Source organism: Sceloporus occidentalis, unplaced genomic scaffold, assembly GCF_023333645.1.
Source record: "Sceloporus occidentalis isolate IW3139 unplaced genomic scaffold, rSceOcc1.0.p SCAF_3, whole genome shotgun sequence".
In the NCBI taxonomy this organism is placed as follows: domain Eukaryota; kingdom Metazoa; phylum Chordata; class Lepidosauria; order Squamata; family Phrynosomatidae; genus Sceloporus; species Sceloporus occidentalis.
In genome coordinates this window covers 184,927,360-184,954,285 of record NW_028316983.1, presented here as the reverse complement: position 1 = coordinate 184,954,285, position 26,926 = coordinate 184,927,360, and the positions used below count along the sequence as shown (strand labels likewise).

Below are 26,926 nucleotides of genomic sequence, written 5' to 3'. Positions count from 1 at the left end.
AAAAGGATGTGAATCTGAGCAAAGAGGCTTGCTGCTCTTGACTAATTCTATCTCTGTTGGAATTGATATACAGAAGTACAAAAGCATGGCTCTGAATTGACTCCTGATGTAATCACTAAACAAGAATTCAAAGTGTAAATAAAGATATTATATTGGTTGTTTATGAATGTACTTTAACCAAAAAAAATGAAGGGAAGGGACCCCAACTATTTTGGGAGCACTGCATGAGGGCAGTATTAAAGCAGGCATTTATCTTTGGCCCCCACCATATTCCTGTCTAGACTCTGCACCTCTGGCTTCTTCACCCATTCCTGCTGTTTACAGTAAGACCACTAGTACTAGTGTAAATAGCAACACAACAGATCTGGTTTCAATCAGAAGCCAGGAGGTTCCAAGGCTTAAAACATTCTTCCTCTCCCTTGTAATTGTCCCTTTCCTTGGGGGACCCTGTCTATTTTGTGAGAGAGACAATTTTCAAGGCCACATGATGTCTCATCTAATCTGGTTTTGAGGAGTAGAGAGAAGAGTTGTTCACTCTCCAAAGATATGTAAAGAACTAAACAAAGTATCAAGGCATAAAAATCCTTCACCCTGCCCCATACTCTTCCTCCTTATTATGTCATCCTTTCATTTAATCTGCTCTCTCAGGCATATTAATGTATTTGACACTACGACAAAGAGGATCCACTAATGAAAAAGCTATGTGGAAAATTATCTTTAGGTGACACATTCATGGCACCATTACAGCACACCTGCACATCTGGTCTGAATATAAGTATGCGTTTCAGAACAAAGATATCTTCATGATTTAAATAAGATGAGCTAAATAAATAAATCCTCATTCCTTATTTGGTATATATTAGATTAGATATAACACACTTTCCTGTATTGTTATGTATTATTTATATGTATTATGCTATTATTTCTTATATTGTACGCCATGGACAGGTTTACTTTATTGTTTGTATGTACAGTGCTGTGTAAATCTACAGCGCTATATAAATAAAGCGTAATAATGATAACAACAGCATCAACAACACAGGATGAATCTCCCTAATACAAAATTCTTGAGACCAGAAGTGTTTTGGATTTTAGATTTTTTTAAATTCTGGAATACTTGCATTTACATAGTGAGATATCTTGGAGATGTATATACATGGAATTCATTTATATTTCACATTTACCTTATACACATAGCCTGCAGATAATTTTTATAAACAATCTTTTAATAATTTTGTGCATGGGAAAAAAATTGTGTACATTGAACCATCAGAAAGCAAAGGTGCCACTGTCTCAGCCACACATGTGAACACTTTTGGATTTTGGAGTATTTCAGATTTTGGAATTCCGGATAAGTTATACTCACAACCTGTATTAAATGAAATTTCTGGCAATGCTAAATTATATCTCTCACTTTTAGTGAACTTTCACAGTTTAGTGAAAAATATACAGTATGAAACGTAGCCATTAGGATTCCATTGATATCAATGAACATAAAAATAATCAGCATACAGTAGGCCTTCGTTATCTGCTGGAGTTTGGTTCCAGGATCCTCTGTAGATAACAAAATCCGTGGATGCTCATATCCCATTAAATATAATGGCATAGCAAAATGGATTCCCTTATTTAAAATGGAAAATCAAGGTTTGCTATCTGGAATTTATACATTTTTTGAATACAGTGGGCCCTTCTCTTGTGTGGGGGATCCGTTCCGGACCCCCCCCCCCCACGTAAGGCTAATTTTGTGTATGCTCGAGCCCCATTCATTTGAATGGGGCTCATGCGCGGTGGCGTGATGGCACAGCAGCGTGCAGGGCGCCACGGGCACACGCCCCATTCATTTGAATGGGATGTGCCGCCCCTTGCACCCCGCATGTTCCCCGCGGCTTGAGCACATACACTCAAGTCCGCGAAAAGCGCACCTGCGTATAACGCGGCCGCACTGTATTTTCAAACTGTGGATACTCGAATCTGTGGATAAAAAAATCTGTGGATAAGGAGGGCTGACTGTAATCTCTTAAAATTTGCATTTCTGTATGTTACAATCTGTTGGGCAAATATTAACATATGCTACAGATTGCTCTTAATGAAATTGGTCTGCCAAAACATTCTATTGTCCTGATGCATAACCTGTATTGTTAGAAGAGAATACAGAGAAACAGAATGGTTTCTAATTGGCAAGGCTGCATTTTATCACCCTATTTGTTTAACTTCTATGGTGAATCATACACAAAGGAGGATTAGATTAGGAGGATGGAGATTTGAAAATTGGGGGAAAGAACATTAACAATTTAAGATATGGAGATGACAACATACTACTAGCAGAACATAACTTGGAATGGTTATTCAAAAATGTCAAGAAAAAAAGTGAAGATAGGTTTACAGCTGAACATAAACAAAAATAATGATCACAGATTATTTAGATAACTTCAAAGTAGACAGTGAAAACATTGAAACAGTTCAAGATTTTTCTTACCTTGGCTCAATCATTAATCAGAGTGGAGACTGCAATAAAGAAATGAGAAGAAGACTAGGACTATGAAGGTCAGCTATGAAGGAACTAGAGAAGACCCTAAAGTGTAAAGATGTATCACTGAATACTAAACTTAAGATAACCCATGCAATCGTACTTCCTATTACTATGTATGGTTGTGAAAGCTGAACCATAAAGAAATCTGATAGGAATAAAATCAACTCATTTTGAGTTGTGGTGCTGGGAAGAGTTCTGCAGATACTGCTAGAAAAACAAATAAATGGGTCCCAAAGCAAATCAGGCCTGAACCTTCCCTAAAAGTTAAGAAGACTAAATTGAGATGGGTGTACTTTGACCACATCATGAGAAGACATGACTCACTAGAAAAGACAATAATGCTTGGTAAGGTTGAAGGCAGCAGGAAAAGAGGAAGATAGCATTCTGGATGGATAGACTCAATCAGGGAAGCCACATTGAGTCTGCAAGACTTAAGCAGGGCTATTCATGATACAGTGACTTGGAGGACTCTCATTCATACTTTTGTAAACAATCTTACACTTACAAACATGACATAGCATTTATGTTACTCAAATTTAGACTTCTGCTGGGCAGGTGGGTCTTGCTTTCCAAGCTTTTAGAATCTAATGTTTGGAAGCAATGGAGACATACTAGAAATTAAACTAAGCAAAAACCAGTCAATGGCTAAGTTGCTGGTATATAGCCAACTACTGTACTTGTGAATTGTAAAAAACATGATTAAATTAATTTTTTCCTCTGTATATATACATTTAAAGCTCTTGTTGATCTCTTAGCGAACCAAATATCTAAACTTACCATCTTCTATCTCATGTTAGCAGGGAAACACACAGGGGAACACACTGTATATCTGGAGTTCTGCTGTTTTTTCCAGCTGAGCAAACATTACCACACTTGCCCTGCTGGCCACTAGAAAGTGTAGGATTCTTCCTTTACACACAGACTAGGATTTCATGCCCACAAGGGCAACACTGCTTGCATCAACAAAAGGAAATGATTGAAAATTGGTCAAAGAAGAAGGAAGAATCAAAATTTAACTTGTAGGCTACGCAGTTTTGTTGATTTTGTTAAAGGCTTTCATGGCCGGCATCCATGGTTTTTTGTGGGGTTTTCGGGCTATGTGGCCATGTTCTAGAAATTTTCCTTCCTGATGTTTCGCCAGCATCTGTGGCTGGCATCTTCAGAGACAGATGCCAGCCACAGATGCTGACGAAATGGCAGGAAGGAAAATTTCTAGAACATGGCCACATAGCCCGAAAAAACAAAAAACCAAAAACACCATTTGTTGATTTTGTTGGGTGAATCCATTTAAGCTTCACCCATTGGGAGAGGCGAGAAGATAGAAATAAAAAAAAATTTAAGCAAATCTTAGAATAACCCATATATTATATGAACATTTTTGGGTAACCCTATTCTATGTTAAGAAGCAGACATTGTAGAGAGAAAAATAGTCATGTTGGAATTTAATTGACAAACCTCCAGTGTTCACTCAGGAAACTCTTTATTTCTTCCCATTGTAGTCAACCACAAAATATTAGAAATACTTTGATCCATATTTTTATGTAGCTGTTATTACTTACCTGTCTTAGATCCAGAGTGATGGTTACCCAATGATATTCTCTTCCATTCTGAATACTGGGACTTTGCCACCAGTTATTAGTACCATCTATAGCATTTGAGATAGGGTGTTGTTCTAAAAAACAAAATTAGGGTCAGATTTCCCCACTGGTTTCAGACTAAAATCACATTCAGACTAAAATCACAGAATTGGAAGAGACCACAAGGGCCATCGAGTCCAACACCCTGGCATAAAGGAAAACACAATCAAAGCACTCCCAAGAGATAACCACCCAGCCCCTGTTTAAAAAGCTCCACAGAAGGCGACTCCACCACACTCCAAGGTAGTATATACCACTATCAAACAGTTCTTACCATCAGAAAGTTCTTCCTGAATAGATTCTTGTTTTATTAGTAAGGCACATGTGTCCTAAAAAGGTTGGGTGGGGATCTCATGGAGAATACAAAAATATTATAGAGTTTTAGATTCAGCGGGGGGGGGGGGGGGGGAAATGATTCCTATGCCCAGTTAAGACAAAATCATGCATAACAGGACCAAGATCCAATGGTCTGGGATCTCACTGATTTAAACAATTCTACTCTGTATGTTTGGAAGCAGCCCAGATTTTAAGACTCTAGTGATTACAATGGGATTACCCAGAGCCTAAACTGCATCCTTCACATAACCAAAGCAGCTGCATACCTTAACAAGCGTAAAACAAACACAGTCAACACTATATATAGGCAGTGTCTCAAGATACTGTGAGAAACAGTATAATGCAGTCAACTTGCCTTTAGGATTTGAACTATTGTGGTCACATATTCGACACTGTGCATTGCGTAGAGGTCGTCCTGGAACATGCTCCACAAGTTTACAAAACATCTCAGGGCCCTTTTCACCACAGGTAGCATTGGTACTGATGTGAGCATTGCTAGCAAGATTAAGAATAGCAGGAAATAAACCTGGAAGAAATAAAAATGAAAATGAATTAATTTTTATAAGGAGCTTTGAAAGGAATGGATGTCTTTAAACAAGACTTTATAGCCAGAGTTCTTACTCCGTCTAGATAGAATCATTTTTAAAAAATGTGGAGAAGTTCTAATTCTTTACACTTTTATCCTATTTACAAATAAAAGCTCCACAACATTTCTGTGAGCCTTTGGGGGAAAGCACAGTGACCCCCCAAGCCAGAGTCACACCACCTGCCCAACCAGATGAGCAATTAGACACCACACACCGCAGGAGCAAAGAAGAGCTGTGGAAGTGGCAAAAGGGGCACCTTTTTCCCAATGCAAAAAAGAAGCAGTATTTTGCCACTTCTTTTGCACCCAAAAATGCCAGATTGGGGCCGCAGCACAGGGATGCGTTAAACCGCCCCTTTACAGCTGTCTGTTTAGCCCTCCTGTCAGGTTTCTGTTATCGCTAAGGTGATTTCTTATGTGTCTGCACCAAGAGACCCTAAATTCATTCAATTAACATCAGTCAGCAAACAGCAGCTTTGGTAATGTATGTAACAGAAAAATAAATCAATGTCTTAAGAAATATCCTTTGAGGTTTAAATGCATATATTTTTCCAACAAGAGATAATTCAAAAAAGATTTATGTTCAGGACCAGTCTTGCAATATTTCTGGGACATAAATCACAATGTGTTATGACAAGTAATTCTGAGTCACATTCACAATCCAGTATACATAATACAACTGTGTCAATGAAGTAATGAAACTTAATATGACTTGCCACTAAATCTCTCAATGAAAACAAATTATGAGGCTTGCTCTTCAGTCAAATCAGCTAAGGAATTTTTGAGGAAAACTGAAAGGAGTTTCAGGAGAATATTTTAAAAAATCTTATGAAGGTTTTTGAAATTCTAAGCTTGGAAATGTTTTTTTAAAAAATGAAGTACAACTCTCAAGCTAGTTAGGGGATTCTGGGAACAGTAATCACCCAAACTGATTTTAAACCCATCCCAATGGTGTTTCACACACTCTTAACACATGCAGGTGGATGATGCAGTTTACAAGCTCTGTTCCGCACACTCTGTGATCTCCCAAAGTGCCTGCTGCATGGGTTCCTAATCATTGTTATAAGCAGTCTACACACAAAGGCATGGGGACAGATACTGCTGCCACAGGACTGTACCCTGATTCTGTTCCAGTTCATTAATGTCACAGAGTAACAGAGGATTACTTTTTTCCCCTCTGGACTTTTGAATAAGGTCTTCTGCTGTAGATGATCTTTGTTGTGAATCTATTAAGCAAAATGTGTTTCCAGTTAAGCACTTCAGACTGTTGACTAAAAGTAAATACCTTGGGATTTTGAGTCCTCTGCTTGAAAAACTAAAGCTGGCATGATAAATGAATTTGTCTTTAAAGTGCTAAAGTACTGTTTGCTGGTTTTGCTGCAGACCCTTGTAGAAACTGCATTAAACTGAATTAGTTTACTTTATAATATTGCCACTGGTCATTTCCTGTACCATTATTATTGCTTTAAATATTGTATGTTGAAAGAGTGCTTGCTGAGATAAAACACTCATCCAGGCGAAGGAGACATTCTAGTACCCCGAGTCATATTTTGTTGCAGAATTCACATAGAACTAGAGCTGCAATACAGATACTTTATGACCTTTTTACCTGAAGAGTTATAAACATGTTTCAGCTACCTGCTATGTACAGGTTTTCCCCTCACACACCAAAAAACAGTTAGGACAACCAATCTATCACATTGGTGTTGGTTACATTTTTTGCACACAAGGAGGGCTGACTGTTACTCAAAACAAAGATTCCACCTCATGAAACATACCCAAACTTCACATGTGCTTTCTGGCTTGTGGCATATTTGAGATATGGATCTCTGTATCCCCCACAAAGTATAAGAAGTCTCAAGGTGTCAGATATCCCCAAATTACACCACTGGTTGTTGTGTGTGTGTAGTGATTAAAAGAGGGCTAATACAAAAAACCAATGAGGAATAAGAGAACAAGAGGGATTGATTTAAGTGCTAATTTAAACAAACAAACAAAAAAAAAAAACCAAAGTGTGTAGAATTTTAATCTTTGCTTGTTACTTTATATAATGAAGTGAGATTGCTTTTCTTCTGACTATTTAGATGTGCGTTTTTATCTGGGTGGGAGGGAGAGTTTCCCACAGGAAAAAGAAATGCTATCAGGAATAACTTAGACTATTTGACCTTGAAGTAAAGTTACACCTGTAATAGTAACAACAACACATTCTAAATATAGTATGGGAAAGCACACTCCACTTAAGTTAGGGCAGATGACTTGCGCATAACCTGCTTAAGGTCATCAGGTTAAGTAAATACCAAATTGAAATACAGTAGATTGATGTTAAAGTAGAATTTTTCAAAAGAAGAGGAAGGAGACTGCAGTAGAGTTATGAATTCAATGTACATAATCCTACCTCAAAAGATGATTTTCAACACAGTTCTTACTATCTTTAAAAAGATATACTTCAGTTAATGAAATAGATCTGTTCCTTGGCATTACTTCTTTAACAGAAATTTTGGTACTGAAGACAGAAATGACATCTAAAGAACAGGGATAGGTTCCTACACCACAAAAAAGAAAAGCTGTTCAACATTTTCCAGCAAATGTTTTATTCAAAACTAACAATGTTTGTGTGAAATGAAACAGCCAGATCAGATCAGCTTTGCATAAGCAAATAAAAACATTCAAATCTTCTAGAGACTTTGGAGATTATCACATGGGGACAGAACAAGGATGGAATTGCTCTCCTGTCCTTATCCCATCCATGACTGCAATCGCACGAAAGCCTTTCATACATGTAGCACTGATCCTGTCATTATTCTGTCATTGAAGTGGAACTGTATTAACACAAACTCCTGTTAATACAAAATCCCAGAGCGTTTCCACTTCAATGACAGGACAATTACAGGATCAGCGGATGTCATATGAAAGACTTTCATGCAATCGCTGTCATTCTCGCTTTCCAGACAGGACAATGTCCAGATAAGCCCAATGTCATGTGAAAGTCTTCCCGCAATCGCACATGAAGGACGGGTCAAGGATGAGTCAAGGACATCCTTTCCCCATCTGAGAATCTCCTATGTGTAGGCTTCCTCCTAAAATGCATCCATAGATCACTTTTTCTTTCACCATCCTAAACTTTTTTTTAAATTTCACTTTGGTGGCCAAACCTGTGCATTTTTATGATGCTGGGGATAGCTGGTGAGAGAAGTTCACCTGCTCTTTTCTCTCTGTTTTGCAATTTTTGCAAACTCAGATTATGCTACCTCCTGCTGTTTACCTGGCCAGTTTACCTGGCCAATTGTAGGCAGGCACACACAGCTACAGTAGTATTGGTTAGATTATTATTATTATTATTAACCTTTATTTATAAAGCGCTGTAAATTTACACAGCGCTGTACATACAATCTTTTTAATTGGACGGTTCCCTGCTCTCAGGCTTACAATCTAAAAAGACTTGACACAAAAGGAGAAGGGAGTGGTGGTGGGGAAGGGGATGAGGGCCACCAGTTCTTCTCTACCTCCGAGGCCTGGCTTGGGGGGATGGACTGGAGGGAGGGCTTGGCTTCTTAATGGATGGTTAATAGATCCAATGGGGTCACTAAGGGGTGCAGACCACACCAGGTGACACCTGGCCAAGTGCACCCCCACCTCCCTGCTGCAAGCTATTCTGCTCACCACCTCCCTGTCATGTTGCCATTCTACTCATGAGTAAAGCAACAGGGTGGCAGCAAGGTGAGGGGGCATGTCCTTTTGGCCCTGCCCCCAGAAGCTCTACCCCCTCACACAAGGTGACACTCTGTACAGTGAGGCCACTGTTTAGAGCAGAATTCATTCATCCACTGCCCAATGTATATGGCACTGGTGATTGCTGATTGATTTAAGGAGCCCTGGTTACACAGTGGTTAAATGCTGGTACTGCAGCCACAACATTTAAGTTCAATCCTGGAGGAGGGCTGCAAAGTCCACTGAGCCTTCCATCCTTTTGTAGGTCATTAAAATGAGTACTCAGCTTGTTGGGGGAATTGGCTTACTCATTGTAAACCACTTAGGGAGTGTTAGTTCACTGATAAGTGGTATAGATGTGTACTTGCTATTGCTTGCTATTACTATTGCAGACATGCTGCTATAACCTGACACTGAAAGTGTTTCTCCAGTCCTCTTTCACCATCCTCCTCATGCAGATGCTGTTAAAGAAACCTCCAGCTAGATAGAGGATGATGAGGAAAGGGGCTGAGTGGACATAAAAAGACTTGTAAAAAGACCTTCTTTGTCAGAGGCTTTGTCAACTGATGCATGCCTGTATATGGAGTGGTAGGTAATTCGTTTATTGTCTGTTACTCAAAGAGATGGAACATTAGGTATGTTACTCTGGATGGTTATGATCAAGCTGCAACTTGGAACCTGTGTTCAGGGCTGAATGATCCTTTGGTCAAATGGCTCACTTGTTTCAGGATCCAGTGTGTTCGGGGGGGGGGGGGCACCAAAGGGGTGCTGCAGATATTAACATTTGAGCTGAGTTTCCCCCTACCACAACCACCTGGGACAGTGTTGAGAATACCAAGTTTGCACATGGTATACGGGGGAAATAATTCTCATCAACATTTTGTTTCCTTTTTCTCACTGTTATGGTTTGGTGCTGAATTTTGGAGGCAATTCACAGCACCACCAGCAAACAATAACCAGCTTTAAAAGACAACAAATCAGCTTTAATAAGAGGACAATTTGTTGTTGTTGTTGTTGTGTGCCTTCAAGTACGACTACGCTAAAGCAAACCTATAATAGGGTTCTCTGGGCAGTTTGTTCTGAGAGCAGCTGCCATTGCCTTCCTCTGAGGCTGAGAGTATGTGACTTGCCCAAGGCCAAAACACATAGTCTTAAATAAAATAAATGACTTTTTTATTTTTTTGCTTCTAAAAATTATTATTTATTTTCAACTCCCCAAGTCTCCAGAATACCTCACCTCCCCTGTATTTGGCTGTTCCCTGACCAACCTCCTAGTTCCTCTGTACTGGAGAATGGTCTTTCTAAAGTCCTCCAAGGGTTTTATGTTCGTCCCTGCCATGTTTTTTTCTCCTTCTTTTCCATATTCCTCTGGGGATTTGTGAAGCTCAAGTTACCTCCCAACTATCCAAAAGTACACTGGTAGTGTTACATGAGTGACATGTTTTCTTGACTGATCTGTAATGAATTAAAAACAACTGACTGCTTTGAATGCCTTGGAAGTGGAGAATCATGATTTGGGGAAGGGATGTTAGTATGTATAGCAGCGTGGAATGTTTTCTATGGTCAATTAATTCAATAATTAATATTATAATGAACTTTATAATAAAAATAATAAACATTGATGGGACAAATGATACATTGATAAAGGTAAACTGATCCTTCGGTCCCAAACACTTAGCAATTAGAAAGTACTAGAACAGTTTAATACTACACAAATACAGCACTATGATTCTATTTTAATTTCAAGGTTCCATCCCATGAAATCTTGGTGATTATGGTTTGGCAATCCACTAGAGAGTCTTAGCTGATCATTCTAAATACCAGTTGCTAAACTGCAATGCAAGTATTATCAAAGTACTATAGTTTTGTGTGTGATGTAGTGTGAAAATGACCTTAGCTGCATCTGCACTGAAGAAATAATGCAGTTTGTCTATGCTTTAATTGCCATGCTATAGAATCTTGGTATCTGTAGTTTGTTGTGGCACCAGGGCACTGACAAAGAAAGGAAGTTTCACAAAACTACAAATCACAGAATTCCATAGTACTTAGCCATGCCAGTTAAAGTGGTCTCAAACTACATTATTTCTGTGCAGATGCAGCCCTGGTCTTGTAGCATATACATTTTTTTCATTTGCATGCACGGACGGTATGGTGAGGGGGACAGAAAAAGATATTAGTGCTTCTGTCCATTGTCTGCAGTTTTGTTCTTTTTCTTATTTAGCCATTTATGTAATTTCTACAGTAATTCGTGCACATATACAAAGTGGGTCCTGCCATCAAAACTGCTTCAGTGGCCCATATAATTATCTGCCTATTTTATACCTTCCAGTGTTTCATAGATGCAAACCAGGACATGTGTAGTCAAGAAGGCAAAACTCATTAATGAAGAACACACAAGCTAGGAGAGACTACAGTACTTTGTTTTCGCCTGAATCCAACCAATGGGTTCCTTTCCCCCTTGTTGAGTTACCTGAGTGCAAACTACTAGTACTTTGAATTCAGTTTGTAACAAATGAAATAAGGTGAGAACAAAGGAGGAGTGGGAAGAGGAGAAAGATGCTGGAACATTTGTAAAATAGCTGAAATTGTGTGACAAAAGAGGATTAATTGGGACAATCTTTGCCAGATCTGCAGAGATTCTGTATTAACATACTAAGGAACTTTCATCTGACACAGCGTTTTCACACCTGGCAGAGTTTAGCTGACAAGAGCAGCTACATATTAAGCTTTTTGAAAACATCCAACTTAAGTAAGGAAAAAGCATGATCAGAGGGTTGGAATTTGAAAAACCACAGTATTCAGACATCAATTTTGCTATGAATTACTGAATCTTTTTTCCCTTAGTGACAAGCATTATGGTCTTTTAAAAAAACAAGGAATGAGCTGAATGTCTTACCAGCAGAAAGTTCTGTAAGGCAAAAACTCTTCCTGATGACCAGGATGGGTAGGAAGAAGTCAAAATCAAAGAAGTCAAAACTTACTGTTAAATGAGACATCCAACTAGGCTCCTTGCCAAGAAAACCCCATGACAGGATCGCCTTAGGGTTGCTATAAGTTGGAAGGTGTACAACAACAACAAAAACTAGTATCCATATTTTGTGGTTGCTCTTATTAAGGCCAGATTGCTCTTTGTCTCAGTGTGGGTGATGCAGCAGGAGGAGGTGGGATATTTAATCTTTACAGTAAAGGACAGCTGGTAATTCTACTGGGAAGTAGAATTAGCAGCTGTTCCTTACTGTAAAGAGATGCCCCTTATTTAAGGTCCAAAATGCTCGTCTCATGCAAGCATTAAATATGACACCAAAAAATCTTGTATTTTCAATTACTGGCCAAGCAAGCTGCTCTCAAATTACACACCAAAGAGTGAGTGCAGGAGTAGGTTCTGTTTTGAGCATGGCTGATGCTAACTCTTTCTACTCTAGGCCAAGCAGCACATTCAGCCTGGCAGCAGCAACATTTCTGTCTTCCTGATGGCTGGTGGCCTATCATCACAAGATTTGGGAATGCCTGGAATTTGAGATCTGGATCTCTTCATGAGAAACATCATCTCACACAACTTTGGTGAACTTCATATAGAACTTCTTTTCTCACAACCAGTCTTTTCTGTCCCTTATTGCTATTTTGAAACCTGATTTAGAAGTTACCCAGTCCAGGTTTATATGAATTCCACTTATTGTATAATGACAAACCAACAAGAACAACTTTCATCAATGATACAAAAAATGCATTTTCAGCTAGGATTTGTAAAGTGATACATTGATTTTCTGGAATGAACATCACACAATCATTTGTTAATTTTGATGATGTCAATGACAAACCCCCTCTGAAGTAACTTGACAAGAAAACCCTATGATAAGAGTCGCCTTAGGGTCGCCATAATTCAGAAATGACATGAAGGCACGTAAAAACACCAATTAAAGAAAAGTAAAAGCAAACATTATAACATGAAGTATAGTAAATATAGTTTCATAATAAATTTCCATTTTGTTCAAAATGGAGATAAACAACTATACATTTACTTTCCAGAGCACATGACCTTTTAAATGGTTCTAAGATAGTTTCTTTGTAAGCTAGTATTCCAAACAAAGCAATCAGCAATTTATAACAAGCAGACAGCTGTTTCTTCTATTATTCTGCTCAAAAACTGCAAAGAATATTTTGGAGTGAAGGGCCTGGCAGGACATTGGACCATGAGAGACCTTTAGCTTAGAATACAAAGATACTTAAGAATGGATACTTCGAACATTAATTATGATTTCCAAAATTTAAAATGTTTATGGAGTCCAACTGTGAGTGAACCATAAAAAGTGATATCACAGCCTAGGAATCTGAATGGTCTAGTTCTTTCTCCGCATTTTGGCAATTCTTGAGGATCAAACATGATCTTGAGAATTGCTCTGTAATTATAATATTTGACCACTTTCAGCCATTCTGAATTTTTAATTTTAACAGGAAAATCCAACCATGAATAAACCAATAATATGTAAATACTAGACTATCAGATTAAGCTGCAGATTTTAAATGTCATTTTTACTCCCATAAAGTAGCATTATGCATGTGATCTCAAAAGCTTCTGTGAAATAGTATTCCTTTCATGAAATTACAGATTTCAAAATATCTCATTCTGGAAATGCATAGTTCTAGCCCACAAATAAAATACTTTGCATCCAACAACTTGCTGCTCCTACCAATTTCTTTAAAAGCTAAAGTGCTCCTTTAACATAACTATTTATTTTTATTTAATATGAGAAGTTATGTGGATTCCTCAATCTGGTGATCCTACCACAACCAGATGAGCTTCAGCTCCATCTTACCCTAGCCCATTCTACTGCACAATTCAATGATCAGAGGGTTGGATTCCTCAATCTGGTGATCCTACCACAACCAGATCAGCTTCAGCTCCATCTTACCCTAGCCCATTCTACTGCACAATTCAAAAAGGATGTGGAGAAACTGGAGCATGTCCAAAGGAGGGAAACTAAAATGGTGAAGGGTCTGGAAACCGTGCCCCATGAGGTACGCCTTAGGGAGCTGGGGATGTTTAGCCTGGAGAATAGAAGGTTAAGAGGTGATATGATAGCCCTGTTTAAATATTTGAAGGGATGTCATATTGAGGAGGGAGCAAGCTCCAGAGACTAGAACGCGGAACAATGGATGCAAACTGCAGGAAAACAAATTCCACCTCAATATTAGGAGGAACTTCCTGACAGTAAGGGCTGTTCGACAGTGAAACACACTCCGTCGGAGTGTGGTGGAGTCTCCTTCCTTAGAGGTTTTCAAACAGAAGCTGGATGGCCATCTGTCAGGGATGCTTTGATTTAGATTTCCTGCATGGCAGGGGGTTGGACTGGATGGCCCTTGTGGTCTCTTCCAACTCTATGATTCTATGATACTTGTGACCTTAAAAGTCACTTGGTTCCCCATGCATCAAAGGCTTTTCTGGAATAGAAGAATGTGGGTCCAAATAATTGCTTTCCTATAGGTCTGTAGATACCCACCCACCCCACTTTGTGATCATGATCTCCAAGTGCAGGTGTTTCAGTTTCCCTTTTTGGTGGTATGGACTAGTGTAGATTTTTTTAAAAACCTGATCCATATCTGGTGATCCTAGCACTACCACATCAGCTTCATTGAACATTCATTCTACCCAAAAAAATCTAACACATTTCCCCCCAGCTATTACTGGTAAGATTTTCTTTTCAAACAGAAACTACAAAAAGGATAGAGGCTTTTTGAAAATAGGACCATTCTGTTTTCCAGGAAACTTTAAGCCCATTTTATATACTTACAAAAGTTGAGCACACACCACTTCTACCACCAAAGTGGTGTACCAGAAGCATTAGACCAGACTACAGGAAGCCTAGAAAGACCTTGGAGCTGTCTCTTGACTACTGTGGGCCCAGTTTCTAATGCCCCAAATCCTTCAACACATTGAAGCAATTTCCTATTGGCACATCAAAGCTAACAAATTTAACATGGCTTGGCAGATGTCCCTGGGCTTCAATAAGGGTGTAATTTCATACCTGCTTCCTGGGAAGAAGCATCAATGAACACATAGGACTGCAGTGTGATCCGTATTTTATCTGTTCTGAAGTCCATTACATGCTTCCAAGTCCTGCTTGCCCCACTCACCAGATCTGGCTCATATCATCCCTCCTTCACTACCAGTAGAAGGTGGAGAAAGTGTATGTAGGTGAATATCTGATTATTCCACAATACATTTGTAGCAATCCTGTAGCAACACTGAACACAGGTTAAGTATTGTTCCTGGTATTAAATGTTGTTCAGTTTGTAAGTGATGTTGGCGATACTATCCAATTCATCAAATTTTCACAGTGTTAGTTAAGAAAGCCAAAGACCTGCATAGCCATACCTAAGCAATCTATCCACTTGGCAATCTGCATTTTAGAAAAGCCAAAAAGGAAAGTGTTTCTAAGGAAGATAATTTGGTAGGGAGGAATACAAGCATAGTTATGAATCCTCTGAAGAAGAATTTTCTGAAGATGCCAGCCACAGATGCTGGCGAAACGTCAGGAATAAACTCTTCTAGAACATGGCCACATAGCCCAAAAAACCCACAAAAAACTATGGTTATGAATCATTTGCATATTTTTTGAAATTCAGGATAACTTTTTCTTTGCATTTCAAAGTGTTTAAAATAGTATCAAAAATCTTCTTTTGCCGAAGTATTATTTGTTCCTACTTATGGTAAGATGTTAGGTAAAAGATAGTAATTTTATCACTGTATTTTCATTTAAGCAAAATGAATTACTGAAGCACTGGATCAACCCGTTTATATAAGCCCCTTACGAAATGTAACTGATTGCTACAATAACGTTTGTAAAGTGCTTTAGGTTCTTTAAAAGTGCTATGAAATACTTTATCAGAAGAAACTGCTACAATGTATTTTTTTACATGCGGTTTTAATAAAATTAAGTGATTGTAATCTAACATTATGCTAAGAAATAACTGGGACATTCTTTGTAGTATAAGAATAAGAAAGTACGATATGGCTAACAGATGAATGAGAACAATTATAATAAATAATAAATAAAATTTTTATTTATACCCCGCCCTTCCAAACGATCAGGGCGGCTTACAAGAGCAGCAAAGTGCAAACATCATACAAAGTTAAAAACAGCCAAGACCATAAACATAATAACAATCCTTAAAAACAATAAAAAGCCCCTTAGCCCAACCTCTCGGCCACGAGAGAGGAGGGAGGCCCGTAGGATATTTAGTCGGGGAATGCCTGATTAAATAGGAAGGTTTTAAGACCCTTCCTGAATTGGGCCAGGGTGGTAGATGAGCGGAGCTCCATGGGCAGCGTATTCCAAAGGGCTGGGGCAGCTGTGGAAAAGGATCTTCTGGCAGTAACAGCCAACCTGGCCCCAGGCACCTTCAGGAGTTGCTGCCCAGATGTTCTGAGGGTGCGAGGCGGAATGTACGGGGAGAGGCGGTCCTTCAGAAAACCTGGGCCCAAGCCATTTAGGGCTTTATAGGTAATAACCAACGCCTTATATTGAGCTCGGAAGCGGATGGGCAGCCAATGGAGATCTTTAAGCACAGGTGTTATATGGCTGGTCCTGGGGACACCAGTGACCAGCCGCGCTGCCATGTTCTGCACCATTTGCAGCTTCCGAGTTTGGTATAAGGGTTGCCCCATGTAGAGTACATTGCAGAAATCCAATCTCGAAGTTACCAGAGCATGTACGATGGTTTCAAGGTCCCTCTGGGCCAGGTATGGGCGCAGCTGGCGAATCAGCCGAAGCTGATAACAGGTACTCCTGACCGTCGCATTCACCTGAGCAGTCAGGTGAAGGGACGAGTCAAGAAGCACCCCCAGACTGCGCACGGAGTCCTTCACGGGGAGCGTGACCCCGTTCAGGACAGGTGGAACCACCACCATTCCTGGACCAGGGGAACCTATCACCAGTACCTCCGTTTTCTCTGGATTAAGTTTGAGTCGGTTTTCCCTCATCCAGCCCATTACTGACTCTAGACAGGCCACGAGAGGAGAGACGCCATCCCTGGTCACTGCATCAGTCGGAGATATAGAGAAAATAATTTGGGTGTCATCAGCATACTGATAACCCCGCGCCCCATGTCTCCGGATGATCTCTCCCAGCGGTTTCATGTAAATGTTAAATAGCATGGGAGACAGAATGGCTCCTTGAGGGACCCCGGTTTTAAGGGCCCGCTCGCTGGAGCACACGTCTCCCAGCTGCACCATCTGGGACCTCCCAGAGAGGTAGGAGCGGAACCACTGGAGCGCAGTGCCCCCGATTCCCACCTCAGCCAGGCGCCCCAGAAGGATACCATGGTCTATGGTATCGAAAGCCGCTGAGATGTCCAAGAGCACCAACAGGGACACGCTTCCCCCGTCAATGCTCAGACGGAGATCATCGACCAAGGCGACCATGGCCGTCTCAACCCCGTGACCCGCCCGGAAGCCAGTTTGAAATGGGTCCAGATAATCCGTTTCATCCAAGATCGCCTGAAGCTGGATCGCAACCGCCCTCTCGATCACCTTTCCCAAAAATGGTAGCAGCGAAACAGGCCGATAATTATTATGAACCAGGGGGTCGAGGGAGGGCTTTTTTAGGATCGGTCTTACTATGGCCAATTTAAGATCCGATGGAAATTGCCCATCCCTGAGAGATGTATTAATTATCCGGCGTAGCAAAGACGTTACCGCCGGTCCCCCCTGGGCCGCCAACCATGAGGGACAGGGATCGAGGGAGCAGGTCGTCTTCCGAACACTTCCGAGGATCTTGTCCACATCCTCGGTACTCACCAACTCAAACTGATCCAGTATAAGATAGTCCACAGAGGCTCTGGACACTTCTACCCTAGGTTCTGCCAAAACGTCGGCGTTCAGACCTTGGCTTATACGAGAAGTTTTATCCACGAAAAAGTCGTTAAACAAGTCACAGCAGGCCTTAGAAGGTTCAAGGATCTGGTTCAGGGTGGGAGGGAGCTGAGTTAGCTCCCTGACCACCCTGAACAACTCTGCCGGACGCGACTCCGCGGACGCAATACGAGCACCATAGAACGAATTCTTTGTTGCTCGTATTGCCTCTCCGTAGTCCTTTAATAGTCGGTCTAGGAGAGTCTTGTCGTCGAAGCAGAGGTGTTTCCGCCAACGGTACTCTAGCCGTCGCAGAACCCGCTTCCTGGCCCGGAGATCTTCCGTATACCAGGGCTTACGTTTGGAAGCGGGCCTGAGAGGGCGCTTGGGAGCGATTCTGTGTATAGCCCCCGAAAGACCGGTATTCCAGATACCGGTAAGGGCATCAACAGAGTCGCCATCATTTCCAACCGTGAGCCCCTCTAAGGCTTCTTGGAATCTCCCAGGTTCCATCAGCCTTCGAGGGTGGACCATCCGAATAGGTCCACCACCCCCGGGGGGGATCTGGGTAGAGGCCTTGATTTTCACCTCTACCAGGAAATGATCCGTCCATGACAAGGGGGAAATATTAACTATTTCCACCCACGGATTTTCCGCCTCCGAACAGAAGACCAAATCGAGAGTATTACCCGCACAATGCGTAGGACCCTGTATCAGCTGGGACAGGCCCATGGCCGCCATGGTCTCCATGAATCCCCGAGCCGCACCAGATGGAACAAAGCTGGCCGTGAGGGAGATGTTGTAGTCACCCAGGACAAGAAGCCTGGGCGTCTCCAACATCAGCTCAGCAACCAGCTGTGTCAGCTCGTTAAGGGAGTCCGCTAATGCACGGGGTGGCCGATACACTAACAGAATCCCTAGACTGTCCCTAGCCTTTAGGGTCAGGTAAATACACTCGATATAGGTGGTCTGTCGGAGGTGGTTCCTGGTGAGGGACACGGTGTTCCTATGTACCAAGGCGACTCCCCCCCCCCCGCCCACCTAACCTGCGCTGGTCCTTCACCGAGTACCCGGCAGGCAGGGCCTGAGCCCACACAGCATCCCCTTCAGGCCCCAGCCAGGTCTCGGTAATGCAAGCCAGGTCGCACTTAGAGTCCTCCAGGAGGTCCTGGATGATGTGGGTCTTGTTGTTAATGGACCTGGCATTGCACAGGAGCAGCGACAGGGTTTGTGGCACGGTTGGAGAGACCCTCAGGTCCTTCAGGTTGGGAGGGGGACAGGAAGGCGAGATAGATAAGATGCATCTATCCCGCCTTCCCCTGGAACGGAAGTCCCTTCTCCCACCGCCATACCTCCCCCTGCCCCACACAACCTCTATAGGGGCTCCGCCCACCAAGATGTTATCCCCGGCCCAGGCATCCCCCGCATCTCTATCCTCCCCCCACCCCTCTATGGCTTTATGGGGCCGCTCACACCGGCCCTACCCCCACCGAAAGCACCGCAGCTGGCAGGTGGCAAGTGTCCTCCTGGCCGCAGTTAGCCCGGTGGTGCTGGGCAGGGCGACGCTCCTGGAGGGGAGGCCGGCAAGCCGGTGTTTTAAAGAGCCCGCTGCCACCAGGCTCCCCCCCCCCTCCTTAAAAGCGCCGCTTTCAAGCAGCCAGAGTCCTCCAAGCCGCTGGAAAAGGCCCGGTGGTGCTGGGCAGGCGGCGAGGGTCCTCCTGACGAGCCCAGTGGTGCTGGCAGGTGGCAAGTGTCCTCCTGGCCGCAGTTAGCCCGGTGGTGCTGGGCAGGGCGACGCTCCTGGAGGGGAGGCCGGCAAGCCGGTGTTTTAAAGAGCCCGCTGCCACCAGGCTCCCCCCCCTCCTTAAAAGCGCCGCTTTCAAGCAGCCAGAGTCCTCCAAGCCGCTGGAAAAGGCCCGGTGGTGCTGGGCAGGCGGCGAGGGTCCTCCTGACGAGCCCAGTGGTGCTGGCAGGTGGCAAGTGTCCTCCTGGCCGCAGTTAGCCCGGTGGTGCTGGGCAGGGCGACGCTCCTGGAGGGGAGGCCGGCAAGCCGGTGTTTTAAAGAGCCCGCTGCCACCAGGCTCCCCCCCCCTCCTTAAAAGCGCCGCTTTCAAGCAGCCAGAGTCCTCCAAGCCGCTGGAAAAGGCCCGGTGGTGCTGGGCAGGCGGCGAGGGTCCTCCTGACGAGCCCAGTGGTGCTGGCAGGTGGCAAGTGTCCTCCTGGCCGCAGTTAGCCCGGTGGTGCTGGGCAGGGCGACGCTCCTGGAGGGGAGGCCGGCAAGCCGGTGTTTTAAAGAGCCCGCTGCCACCAGGCTCCCCCCCCCTCCTTAAAAGCGCCGCTTTCAAGCAGCCAGAGTCCTCCAAGCCGCTGGAAAAGGCCCGGTGGTGCTGGGCAGGCGGCGAGGGTCCTCCTGACGAGCCCAGTGGTGCTGGCAGGTGGCAAGTGTCCTCCTGGCCACAGTTAGCCCGGTGGTGCTGGGCAGGGCGACGCTCATTATGATCAAAGCAAGGCATCATTCAGTTTGTAGACTATTATGTAACATTTTGGTCAATGTTCTAAAGTAGTTAATCCTCAAGAGGAAGCAATAAAACAATCAGTGGTCTGCTCAAGTATTTGGAAGGTTTAAGGTGATCAACTCTTTCAAGCTGATCACAGAAACCCCACAGAGAACTTTGTCAGTGTGGCAACCACTGAAGATTGTTGACTAAAAGAATAGAACACAACTCCTGACTCCCTGCTTTTTTTGGGGGGAGGGGGGTGGCATTTACAAGGAAACAGATAGTATAGATTCCAGAATTGATTTTTACAGATTACGGTAAAAACACAGCACTGATGAGGAAAGAAGAGGTTTCTGGAACCTCTTCCTAAGACTCACAAACTATAAATAAGTTTGTTAAATAATGTATCTTCAGCATTTAACTCTATCTTCAGTCCTAGACTTTCATCTGGTAATATACATATTCAGAAAGCACCACTGTTAAACAATAAACAGCTGTTAATTCTTTACTGATAAGTTATTAAATCAGATTTATTTATTTTTAAATTACTCAAGTGTCTGAAAAAGCTAACTCCCACTCCCTACACTAGTGGAATATGGCAGAGCCACATAAAATGGGACAAGTGGAAGATTAACGAAATCAAATCATATTTCTGAACCTAACTTCTCGTCATCACTATACCTTTTCATTTTATGATGTCTTGATACTGGAGATAAATGTATCAGGCCTTTGTTCCAGAAGGAAAGGATAACTTTAGTAAGGAAATATAATAAGGTTGTCCTTTCCATATGTGATGAAGTTCTCTCAAACAGTTACCTCCAGTATCAAGATATCATAAAATCAAAAAGTGGTGAGATACTAGGTTAAAAAAGCTGATTTGATTTCTGCTGTCTTCCAGTAGAATTCTGCATAAATACATACACTAGATTTTTTAAAAAGCCTCATAAACTAGAAGTGTGATCAAGAAAGGAAAGAAGAAACACTCATCTCTGAATTATTTCCTGGAGTATTAAACTTAAGGGTGCATCTACTCTGTAGAAATAATGCAGTATGACACTACTTTAACTGTCATTGCCCATCCTACATAATCCTGGGATTTGCCATTTTGTGAGGAACCAGCACTCTTTGGCAAAGAAAGCTAAACAACTTGTAAAACTACAGATTCCAGGATTCCATAGAATGGAGGTACAGCACTTAAAGTGGTGTCAATGGGGATTACTTCTACAGTCTAGATGCACCCCAACACTTTAAATGACAACATGGGGATATCACTATGCTTTTATGATAACATTAATATACTCTGAATATATTTCAACACAAAAACTCATATCCCACCACATTTCTCTAACCTACATAAGCTATATCATCTGTCTAGAAAACATAAGCACATAATACTTTATCAGCATTGTTGAACCCTTATTAAACAAAAACAAGGAGAAGGAACTATCTTCTTCGAGAAGAGAACTCTTTTCCATGAAGTCCTCTAAATACCAACAACTAATCAACATGTTCAGATAATTTTTCAGTACACAGAAAACATTATTGTCTGGAGGACAGAGACAAAAGCATTTATTGCTGACAAGGGGCTTTATGTTAATCTTTAGCCTGCTTAGAATGCATTCATAAGATTTTTCTGTATCACGCGTACTTTTGTACACTATGGGCAAAACATAGTCTAACTGAGCTTGAAAATAACTCCAGGTTGCTCTCTAAAAGACAGCACAAAAAGCTAGAAAAAAAGCTGTAGTTTTTAGCAACCTGGTAGATTCAGACTAGATATGTGAATGTTAAGGGAAAACAGGTTTAAAAAAAACCTGGTAGGGGGAGTTTTTTCCTGGGTTTTTTCCCCTCCAAAGACTTTCCCCTGCCCCCCCAAAATGGGAAAATCAAGAAAAAATAAAAATCAGTTTTGAAATAATGTATTTTAGAGTGATCAATAGAATGTTTAAGCTAAGGTGTTCATATATTTGTTGTCTGTTGTTGTGTGCCTCCAAGTCATTTCTGACTTAGGACTCTAAGGTGAAGCTATCATAGGGTCTTCTTAGTGGATTTCTTCAGAGGGAGTTTGCCAACACCTTCTGAGGCTGAGAAAGTTTGACTTGCCCAAGGTCACCCAGTGAGGTTTTTATGCTCAAGCAGAGAATCAAACCTTGATCTCCAAAGTCCTAGTCCAACGCTCAGACAACCACACCATTCTGGCTCTCACCTAAATATATTAATAGCTATGTTAATAGAAGATTTTTATATATGACAATGTACATTGCAATTCCTGGTCTTGGTATCCTTTTTCTAACTTCTTATGTGAATGAATGCTTTATGTTTGCTTGGAAACATCTTTCTGTTTTCTGTTTGGAAGGGATTTGGCTTTGCCTCCTCTGAGACGGAGAGAGTGTTACTTGCCCAAGATTACACAGTAGGTTTCCATGGCCAAGTGAGGATTCAAAGCCTGGCTTCCAGTAGTCCAACACTCCAACCACTACATCATGTTCTCCCCCCCAACATGACTTAAGATGCTCTAAGGCAAATAGACAGAGTTAGATCCAGACTTGGTTTGAACAGCATGATATGTTATGGTGGACAGTTTTCACAGTTAAGGCATCTTCAGTGTTTACATACACCATCGAATTATTATTATTATTATTACTATTTTGTTTTCTTATATCCTGCCTTTCTCCCAATACAGAGACTACTGTTCCTAAACCACTTTGAGATATCAACAGACACAGCAAATGGTATATCTACTGGTTAAGTAAGTCAATAATAAGCCACAATTTAGACATGACATAGGACAGGATAGAACAGGGGAGTCTCTGACCCAAAAGCCTCTTCTGTCCGGTGACCTGTTGCAAAGGATTCCACAGACCGGTCTTCCTCCTCCATAAACCACAGCCTCTTCTAAATCCTAAGCCTCTTGGGAATACCATGACACTCACTCTATTTCCTGTCAGAAACAGAACAAAGAAAGCTGGAATATGCTTGTTGTCCCCATCTACAGATCTGAGATAATAGTGGGGAGCCTATTTTCAAGAATCACTTATGAGAAAAGGCAGAAGAAGGTAACTGTGGGGAACTTCACCTGTGCTGCAACTTCCCAAATGGAGGAAAAGTACATCCTCCACCTTTCCACCATTACAGAACAGCTAAGGAACAGATAAACCCATATTCCTGCTTTCAGCATCAAATGTCGCTCCAGTTGGTAGTATATAGCAAAGGCATCTATGAAATCAAGAGGCATGGCAACACATGTGACATGGGAAGGGAGTGACCACCTTCACTGACACCAAGTGGATCTCACAGAGTTGGAGACATGGGGAATATCACTAGGCACCCAAAATTGGCTCCCTGCTCTTGCAGCATGGCAAGGGTAGGGAGCATTTTTCAGCCCAAAGACTGTGCTCTTTCCTGCATAACTTTCTAGCTCCCTGATATCAGCATTGGGATGTTATATATAGCAAAGGGTGCAGCAGGGTAGCAAAAGAACTGCAAGTTCTATCCAAAACTGGATGTTGCCCTAAGTTCAAACATTAGGGAAAGCTAGTTTCTTGCTCCATTGCCAGTTATAGCAATCATTCCTGTTTCCCCTTTCCATCTTTGACACAGAAGAAACTATAAAAAAGTTCTCCTCTTTTGCCTTTCAACTAACCACAGCTCCATGATAGATATTTACTCAGAAAACTCAAATTATATTCTAATAATTTCAAGTACACAAGTATCAAAATTTGGTCTTGACCCTGCCTTGTTCACTAACTAATGAATGTGTGCTGTGTTTAATACACATACCAATAAACCATTGTTTCTTGTTATACTGAAACCAGTCCTCAACATTACCTACTTAATTTATATCCTATGTGCTTACCCATGGATTCAAGTGGCTTACATTCAACTTTTCAAAATGTCAAAAGATTAAAAAGGGATCACAATGTAAACAGCCCAGGGGATGGGTGATAAAAAAAGCCAAATAAAATTGGGGGAAAAACCCACAAAATTATTGCCCTAGATGAGAGGATTATGAGTGGGCTAATGTTAAAATTAAATAATATCCCCACAAAGCATAACAGCCAACATGGCAGCAGACTGATGACACATGATACAGTTATTCTGGTGAAGCTACATAGTCCCTAAGTCTGGCTAATGGAAGATGCCAGATGGAAGAAATAAAAGAAAGAGGCGGTATACCCCCACATTACAAAAGGAAGGAATGTATTGTAGTTCAAGGCTGAGCTAAGATTTCTACCAGATGCCTCTATGTTGCTAAAATTCATACAGTTTCAACGATATTAACAGCAAAGAGATTTCTGGGTCAAAGGCTGGGGCAGATACAGCAGACTAGTGTTGGAACAGACTTAATGACCATCGACCATCAAAAAAACTCTTCTACTATATTTCAAACATTTGTGATTGCATTAAAAACATATTTTCTGGCTGGAATGAAGGAAAACTATATACTTCAGAATACATCACAGCTAATCTTGTAGAGTTATAGCACAATCAGCATTTTAAAGCAAAGCAATGGCATTCTTACACTTCATTGCTTCTTTGTTTTCTATCAGGAAATATGCACCCACATAATGAAAAGCAGGAAATGCTAAACATCTTACCAATGTTAGTTTCTACGGTATTCTACTATATTCGTTTTGCATTCCACCAAACACTGCATAGTGAAAATGGCAAAGTGGCTGTTCTGTCCAGAGATACAACCACGTTAATTTTGTTAATTTTATTTTAGAAGTAAAGTTATTTTGACTTTCAGAAACGTAATGTATTTATCTGAATTTCCCTTACATGCTTGGGATTGCTTCTGGATTAGCATCTTTAGATAAAAAAAAGGAATGCTGAGTTCTGCAAACCCATTATCCTCAAAAGGATTTTGATATGCAGCAGTTCCAGTAATAGGCAAGCATACTTATCTTTAAAAAAAAAAGCAAAATTATGATCTTGTGCCCAACTTTTTTTTAAAAAGAAATGGATTCTTTTCAGAAGTAAAATGAGAAGCTACAGTATTTGGTGACAATGACTTTGATTTTGCAGGCTTTTACTGACATGAGGGCTTTGATAGAAGCATTGTGTTCACTTGTTTCCTTCTCATGAATATATGACAATCACCTTAGAATTTCAGTGAAGGGCAGCTCTGCACACACACATATATGCACATGGAAAAATTTTCTTACACTGAAATGAAATGGAAGAACCCATGCACACACATGACAGCCTACTAGATTTTATGTAAGTTTACATATATAATTACCTATTTATACCTTGATACCTAGAACTTGTGCCTCTTTGGCTTCAACTCCATTACCAATGCACATAAAAGGATGAGGTTTGTAACTTCACACAGTTTCTATGTGTTTGAAGTCATTTCCAATTTATGGCAACTCTAGCCAAATTTATCACAGGGTTTTCTTTGCAGGATTTCTTCAGATGTTTGCCACTGCCTTCCACTGAAACTGAGAGAGTGTGACTTGCTCAAAGTCACCCAGTGGATTTCCATGGCCAAGCAGGTATGTGAACTCTGTGGTCTCCAGTGTCCTAATCCAACACGCAAACCACTGTGCCATACTGGCTTTCTAACATCACAGAGAGTCAGCAATTAAAACCATCCACATGAGATTTGCCATCATTGTCTAAACTTGGATGTAGATGTCACTGTATTGACTATTCAAAAGAATCCCTTAAGAAGCCTTGTGTGTTAAGTTGTTTTAATACTTTCTGAACAATTGTCTTCCTGTAGCTCTATCTAGAGTCAGTTTGGGAGTGACAGAGAAAGAATACAAATGCAGAAAGGCTTGAGACCTGTACAGAATGAAAAAACAACTGCCTAGCGTGTCCTGTCCTTCACATGCCTTTGTAATAACTGAAACAAAATTTGAACATGTCACTGCCAAAGTTCACCACAAGGTGTGGGGCAAGAGGGAATGACTTAGGCCTGTTACAGACTGCCAAAATAAAGCTGCTTCGGGTCTCTTTGGAGGTATGCTGTTTAAATGATGCATGCACCCTAAGAATCTGGAAGCTGCACCAAAGCTGCACTCCAGTGCTTAGGAATGGAGTGTGGCTTTGGCGCGACCTCCAGACTCTTAGGACCCATGCATCATTTAAACAGCATACCTCCAAAGAGACCCGAAGCAGCTTTATTTTGGCAGTCTGTAACAGGCCTTAGTTCCCATTTGGCTATTAAGACAGATGGAGAACAATGACATTGAGTTCTAGTTTTATGTTGCTGTCTGTCTTCAAGTATTTTTTAACATGGCAACCCTAAGATGAACTTACCATGGGGTTTTCTTGGTAAGATTTGTTCAGAGGTGCCTTTCCTTTGCCTTCCTCTGAAGCTGAGAGAGTGTGACTTGCCCATGTGGTTTTCCATGACTGATCAGGGATACAAACCCTGTTCTTCCAGTGTCCTAATCCAGCATTCAAACAACTGCACCACAGGTGCTCTCTACTTCTTATCCCCCTTTCCAAAGACTAAATACAAAAGCAGACCACAAGGACACAGTTCATCCAAATGCCAGACTTTCAAAGGCTTAGGAGGATTATAGTGTGTTTATACCTCAATAAAATGTTTCTTTTCTACTTTAGTAAGTCAATAAATTGTTTGTCAAGAAGGTTACAAAGAACAGGGTGGACGGAGCAATTGAATGACAACAACAGAAAAATAGTCACACACGGTGTCCTATCTTCTTTTTAAAGTTTTCCTTTACACATCTGTTACATGTAAAGCAAACAAATACAAATATAACCCCTGATATAAATGAAAGCAGGATTTGAATAGTTTCAAAA

General features: G+C 41.5%; 1 protein-coding gene across 1 annotated transcript in view; it reads right to left on the bottom strand.

Annotated features, from left to right (window-relative positions):
• Nucleotides 1-14,896, bottom strand: part of LAMA1 (laminin subunit alpha 1) — a 109,882-nt gene extending 94,986 nt beyond the window's left edge. Inside the window, exons 1-4 of the mRNA XM_089518357.1 lie at nucleotides 14,821-14,896; nucleotides 6,208-6,315; nucleotides 4,859-5,029; nucleotides 4,090-4,202 (exon numbers count right to left, since the gene is read on the bottom strand). Of these exons, the coding sequence (XP_089374483.1) occupies nucleotides 4,090-4,202; nucleotides 4,859-5,029; nucleotides 6,208-6,315; nucleotides 14,821-14,896 (468 nt within the window). The remainder of the gene's footprint in view (nucleotides 1-4,089; nucleotides 4,203-4,858; nucleotides 5,030-6,207; nucleotides 6,316-14,820) is intronic.
• Between the last annotated feature and the right edge of the window lie 12,030 nt (nucleotides 14,897-26,926).